We start from the raw sequence: 6,908 nt of genomic DNA on the forward strand, positions 1-6,908 counted from the left end.
TCCCAGCATCTAGCAAAGACCCGGAGGCTGGAGTCCAAGGGAAAGGGCTGAAAGAGTGCCAAGGAAAGGAAGCATCCAGCCAGGTCCTGGGCCGGGCTGGGGTGGCCAGCGGGTGCAGGGCAGACAGGGGACAGCAGCTGGAAGTCCCAGGCCATTGACTGCTGTCTCCCAGAGAAGGGGCCTTGCAACTTAGGGGGATGAACAGCAAGCTACTAAGTTCTTTTTCCCTCCCACTGCCCACAACTGCACAGAGGGCATAAGGACACATTCCCCTCCTTTCCCAATGTCTCCAGCAGTTGGTAGAGCTGATTTGGCTGCCTCTCAGACATGGTAATTTTAAACATTTTTGCCAGCCTCCAGGTCCCTGGGAGCATCATACCAGCAGCAAGAATTCACTCCCAATTCCCAACGTGGGGCTAAGAGGAAGTAGTGCTAGCAGATAGCAGTGATGACATGAGACATGGTAGAGAGTGGACGAGCCAGGCAGAAGGGGAAAGCGGGGACCCCAACAGAAGAAACAAAAGCAGAGTTCTCCTAACAGTTAGCAGCCACCTGGCTGGCTTGCGGGGAGCCTAGCAATGCCTGGGCAGTCATTTTTCCTCCTTGTCATGATCCACCAGCTAACACCGTTCTCTATGTGTCACAGACCAGGGGTAGATGCTAGGACCTTACCAGCACGAGGTCGTAGTGGGTCATGGGTGGAGACAAGGATGCCGTGGTCTAATGTTCAGGAGGTATCAAGACACACACACACAGAAATGATGGGAGTGCCTGCTACTTGTCCCGCTGCTTTGAGCTCTCACCTCCGACATTGAACATGGGGACGAGCAGGCCCAGCAGCCACCTCTTCCCGAAGACCTCCTGTAAGTTCTTGCGCCAGGGCCGGGCCCTCACCGCCACCCCCTTCCGCACCTGATGGCGGGTCTGCCCCCGGAGGATCAACAGCAGCTGGTGGCAGCAGAAGCCGGCGCAGGCCAGGCCGATGGCAAACCAGAGGTAGAGCATGAGGATGACGAACATTTCAGAACCGAGGACAGCTCCTGCATGGGGGGCGGGGAAACACCAGAATTGCTTTACACCCAGGCCACGTAAAGGAACTGCCATACAGGCAGGCGCTCTCCGCTAGGGAGGGAGGGAGGTTAATGAGACTGGAGCTACATTTGGTGGCAATCTCCGCACTGCAGCGTGGGAGAGGAAGGATAAACTAGTTGCCCTAACCTTTCCTTAGTGCTGTTGGCTCCTAAGGTGAGAGGGGAGAACCTGGGACCTGGGAGAGAAGGGAAGGAAGCTTTGCCAGGCAGCGCCCAGATGCTAACATCTCCTTAGGGTGAGAGATGCCCGTCTCTCTCAGCCTTCTCTTTCTGGCTGGAAACAGAGAGAAGGGGTTTTTCTCAGGAGGAGAGAGGGGTGAGCTGAGGACCTAGACAGAGAGCCGGTGCCTGGGCAGCTGTCTAGACTGAAGCACCTTCTCTCTGTGGAGCTGGGAGCACTGGCTGGGAGCACTCAGGGAAGTGACAGCATGATCGAGAATAGGGCCTAGTCATCAAGAAGAATAAGTCATGAGCTCAGGCTCAAGGGAAGCACAGAGCACCGACTTAGAGAATAATTCAGTCATTAATGTTAACAAGAGGACCATGTGGCCACCAGAACATTCAGCCAGAGCTGTCCTGTCAATCAGAGTTTGCTAAGGCTGGAAGAGGTCCCCAAGGTCATCAGGCCAGCCCCCTGCCTTGAGCGGGACCTCCCCTGAACCAGCACTCTCTATTACTGGTTTTAAACATCCACTGAGTGAGAGATCCCACACTCCTCTTCAGAGCAGGGATGATCAGTCCATGCTAGATTTGAACCTCCCAGCTCTGTGGACTTGCACAAGTTTCTTAACCTCTTTGAGTTGCAGTTGGCACATCTAAAAAATGGGCATAATAATAATGATTCCATAGAGTTGCACAATTCAAGGGAATTGCATGCAAAGTGGCCAGCATTCTGGTTCACACTCAGGGCAGTGTTCCCTGCTCATGGTCATTCACAGACGAACAGACTACATCCAAAAAAAAGGCTCAAGGTTAACTCCTAAGGCCATCAAGCTTTCTCCTCCTTTCCAAGGCTTGCAGTCTTGGCTGGACCGCCACTCTGGCAGCTGCAGCTGTGGTAGAGACACCTATAGCCAGGGCAGCGGGTCCAGGGACAACTCCAAAGCCCTCCTCAGCCCCTCTCCTGGCGGGCAGGGCAAGCCCACCACCACCCACTCCAGTGAGGTGAAGCTACCTGCCCCAGAGACCCCACCTTCCAACCTATTCGACCTCTGCAAATCTCAGCCATATCCTGCTCTTCTCCCACTGTCCCCTGGCCTCAGCCCACCTCTTCCCTGGTCTCCCCAGCCTCCATTTTCCACACCTCTGAGGGTTGGGCTTTTAAAACATGTCCATTCTCAGCAGCAGTGGACTCAGCAGCCAAGAGGATGTGGATCTGGTTCAGGTTTGCTCACTAGCAGCCTCCCCTTGCCCTCAACCCAGGAGCTTTGAGAGCAGGTTTCTCTTTGCAAAGTTGGAGACGAATAAGTCAAGCGGCCCAGCACATGGAAAGCTCGCTCCAGCTGGCATTGAGCACAGCCCCTCCGCTGGCATGGGGGCAGCAGCGGGACAGGGCTCACATTGGGCTGTGCCATTCCTCTGACCCACTTCTTCCTTGTCAGCACAGGTTAGCTCAGGCAGTCACGTGCAGGATGAAGGATCCTGGGGCCATGGTGCCCTCTGGGCTTGGGGAATGCTGACAGGCAAAGATGGCCCTCGAGCTGGGATGTGAGAACATCAGAGCTGTCAGGCTCAGGCCTGCCTTGCAACTCAACCCCAGGGACAAGCCTGGGCTGACAGAAGCTGTTTTCCAAAGGCTTTTTTCTGGTACTAAATCAAGGCACGCAGAAAAGACCTTGTGGCCTTTTCCTGGCCCCATGCAGCAGCTACAAAAGGCTATTCTGGGGACCTGCTTTCTCTCGAAGTGTTTGAAGTTGCCTAGCCTGGCAGCCTCAACTCCTGAACTATTTAATAATAGTTCCGCTTCTTTTAGAAAAATCACAGAATTTTTCTAAAGGGCCTTAAAGGTCACACCATCCCATCTCTCCATCCTGGCTTCCCACCAAGCATCTATAACACCTTTGATAGATCATCACCCAGCATTTTGAATATATATCCAAGGACAAGAAGCTCCCTCCCTCCCAAAGTGGCTCATTCATCAAGAAGCAGCCCCCGGTAGGCAGTGTGGTGTAGTGGAAAGAGCATCAGCCAGCAGCCCAGAGCCCAAATCTTGGGTTGGAATCATATCAGCGGTGTGGTCTCAAAGCATCTTAACCTTGCTGAGTCTGATTCTTGAGCCTTTAGGACTCACAGACTCACACTGAGGATTGGACAAATTAAGCCCTGCCCAGTGGGTAGCACATCACAGATGCTCAGCAAATGTCAGTCCCCTCTCCCTTCTACTGGGCTTTCCGGTGGCACCCAGCATGCCAGTGTACTTATCCAAATGCCACGACACAGGTCGGGTGGTGTCATCTCCATTTCCCAGATAAGAAGAACCAGGCTCAGAGAGGTGACACAATCTGTACTGGTCCCATGAAGCCAAAAGAAAGGACAACTTCTAAAATCTAACTGGCCAGTCTCCTACCTCTTTGGCATCCATTGAGGGCCTGTGGTCAGCAGCGACCTTCACGTTGGAAGACCCCTCCTACTTCTAGCTCGCAGGGCCCACACTCACAGCCATCTCATGCTCTGGTGGCAGATCTGACTCAGGAAAAGTACCACAGTTGGGGATAGCTCACTCTATTAAACAGCTTGTTCCTTCTTACCCCCTCCCATCCACTTGTCCTCTTGAGCAGATGAGAGAGGGCATGCCCTCAACTGTTTGGGTTGAGAATAGGAGAAGCGATGGGAAGGGAGAAGCTGAAGAGGTGAGCCCTATGTGTGGGGGAGGAGACAGAAGGGCTGGCAAGGGGAAAGATGACATTTTGGCAAAGGAGGAAGATGAGATGGGAGAATTGGAGATTGGAAGTCTTGGCCCCATTTTCCTAGTGGGTATGGGGTAAAAGATAGTGGGACTCATCCTTCTGCTGGAACAGGGATCTGGGCCCCCAGGTAGGCACTGACTGGCTCGGTTCTCCCATCAGATCAAAGCAAGAGGCCCCTCTTCCTTTCTGTCTCCCAAACCTAGCACATATGGACAGGCCTCAAGCCCAGGCTTATCTCAAATCAAACCATTTCAAGATCCTCTCTTTGGAACCATCCATTTTTATGTGATAAAACTACTTGGAAAAGAAAGTGTAATGAGGCTCTCTGGCTCTCCTCATCCCTCCACCTGTCTGTGCTCACACTCCTCCCCCAGCCCGCCCACCTACCCTCCCCCGTCCTGGTTATTTCGGTCCCAGCAGCCTCCTATGCCAGCACCAGGATCCAGAAGGCCCGAGAGCTCTGAGTTCTGGGCCCAGCTCAGCCAGACCTCCAGGAAACCTCCACGGCTGGGTCCTTCCTGGGCCTCTGTATTCCCACCATTAAATGGCACGACAGTTCTACACCTGTGAAGGACCGGACTGCAGCCCCAACAAAGATCGAAATGATGGCTTCCCCCAGAGTGGAGCAGAATTTCTATGAATGTCCAGCCCAGGCCCATCAAGACAACCTCGGGTTCTCAGTGGAAGCAGCTTCACTTTGTCTCTGAATGGTCAGTGGGTAAGGAACCACGCTGTATTCCCTGTGCTGCTGGGGGTTGTTTAAAGACCTGGGGGCAGGCCAGACACTGCTACTCAGTAGTAGTAAGATCCTGGGCAAGCCATTTAATCCCACCTGAGCCTCAATTTCTTCATCTGAGAAATGGAGATCATATCATACACACACATATGTGCATGCCACCATTTCTAAGAGCTAAGTGAGATGGAGTCAAAGGCCAGGGTAGGGATGGGGTGGAAGGCAGTGAGGTAGAGGCAAATTTCAAGGCCAGGTAAAAGTGGTAAGAACTGCCACCAGGAGCCAGGTCCCTCTGGGCCAGGTATCAGAAAGCTCTCCTTGGGGCACACTATATAAAATACAGTCCTCACCAGGGTGCCCCACTGCATGCCTGTTGAAGACCCACATGCCTGGCTCCTACAGGTGTCAGAGCCTCCTGGAGGGTCAGACTCCACACCAGTCCCATGGCTCTGTGGTGTGAAGATGGAGCCATTAAATATGGCTGCATCTCCAGCCAGGGTCCCCCTGCTCTGAGCCATCTGCAGGCTGGAGAACAGCCTGGTGGGTCCAGACATAGTGGGCAGAAGGGTAGGGCTCAGCCTTCTGTTGGGGCTGGCCTGGCACCCTGGTCAACCTTACTGTGGTCGGTTGGCAAGGCCTTTGGAGGGCAAAGTCCTTGGGGGGGGGTGGTGTGTGAGCAAGACTGGAGTCCAGGCAGAGGAAGGTCACAGCATGGGTGACCTCACAGGCTGCCTGGAGGGATGGCCAGCACCCGGCCCCATCTCACACAGAGCAGGGTAGTGTCTGCATCACCACAATTTTATGAATAAATAGTCAGTGGTGACAAGGAGGAGATGATCTATGAGGATGGCTGGGGGGAGGAAGGGCGGTTGCCAGATAACATACAGCGTGCCTAGCTAGTTACTTTGAATTTCAGACACATAATAGTTAATCTTTTTAGTATAAGTGTGTCCCATGTGATATTTAAGACATATACTAAAAAGTTATGCATTGTTTATCTGAAATTACAATTGAACTGGGCATCCCGTCTTTTTATTTGCTACATCTGGCAAACTTGGCGTCGGGGTAGGGGAGTCCGTGTTGGGCCCAACCTGCCAGCCAAGACCCACTCACCAGAGAAGAACTGGCTGATGGAGGTGGGAAGGAGCGTGAGGAAGGCCAGGGGGTGGGCGAAAGAGATGGAAAGGACGGCAGAGATGTAGGCCACGCCGGCCACCATGGAGTAGAGGCAGGCAAGGGAGGTGTAGAGGCAGAACAGGACGAAGTTGCGCATGTTTCTGCTGCCGATGCAGTTGCCGGTGAAGAAACAGTGATGGTCGTGCCTCAGGGTGACTCTGGCGCACACTCGGCAGAAGTGGGTGCTGGGCGGGGGGCATGGAGCCCTCTTGGCCGAGGCCCCCTGGCAGGCGTCCAGGTCATCCGGAGAGTTCTGGATGACCAGGACGTAATTGCCCAGGGCGTTGGTTGAGAGGAACAGGAACAGCGCCCCGTGGAGCAGCGCGGGCGAGAAGAGCGGGGCGGCCGCGGGGTCCTCGCGCATGCTGGGCAGGAAGAGGAAGAGCTGCAGCACGAAGGTCACCAGGGAGATGCACAGGAAGTAGGCGGGGGCCACCACGTTGAGCAGCCTCAGGGCCAGCATCCTGGATTACATTCCTAAGGAGCCCGGGGTGAGAGGAAGACTTACCGCTGTGTCCAGGGGGCGCCCTAGGGCGCTCCTCCAGAGCTGTCTGTCCGTCCGCTCCACTCAAATCCATGCTCTTCGAACCCTGTCCCTTGGATCATCCCTCCTCTCTTCCCTAAGCCCGGACCAAGCAGGCGTGAGACCCCAAGACCGCAAAGACCCCTGCGTGCCAGGCTTTACCTCCCGGTGCCCACTCCCTCGGTTTTTGAGCGACCTAGGCGCCCCGGCGTCCCGGGGTCAGGCACAAGGAGGGCGAGGTCGGGGCTTGTTCGCACTCTGTAGGGAGGAACCGGGCGGGGCTAGGGCTCCGCTCCTTTCTGGCAATGGAAATGAGCCCAGATTTGGGATTTCTCCTTTAGACCCCCTATGAGGAGAAATCGAAGGATTTGGGGTAGGGGCGGAGAGAAATGACCAACTGGAAGTCCCGCTTCCCCTCCCCTTTCTTCTCCTCCTGCCCCCCCCCCCCCCCCCCCCACACAAAACTTCGGCACGGCCCA

The 6,908-nt window shown here is 54.8% G+C and overlaps 1 protein-coding gene across 1 annotated transcript in view; it reads right to left on the bottom strand.

Annotated features, from left to right (window-relative positions):
• Positions 1-774: 774 nt before the first annotated feature.
• Positions 775-6,908, bottom strand: part of ZDHHC22 (zinc finger DHHC-type palmitoyltransferase 22) — a 7,437-nt gene continuing 1,303 nt past the window's right edge. Inside the window, exons 2-3 of the mRNA XM_046647067.1 lie at positions 5,844-6,383; positions 775-1,040 (exon numbers count right to left, since the gene is read on the bottom strand). Of these exons, the coding sequence (XP_046503023.1) occupies positions 775-1,040; positions 5,844-6,369 (792 nt within the window). The 5' untranslated portion in view covers positions 6,370-6,383. The remainder of the gene's footprint in view (positions 1,041-5,843; positions 6,384-6,908) is intronic.

Source organism: Equus quagga, chromosome 20 (assembly GCF_021613505.1).
Source record: "Equus quagga isolate Etosha38 chromosome 20, UCLA_HA_Equagga_1.0, whole genome shotgun sequence".
NCBI classification, from domain to species: Eukaryota; Metazoa; Chordata; class Mammalia; order Perissodactyla; family Equidae; genus Equus; species Equus quagga.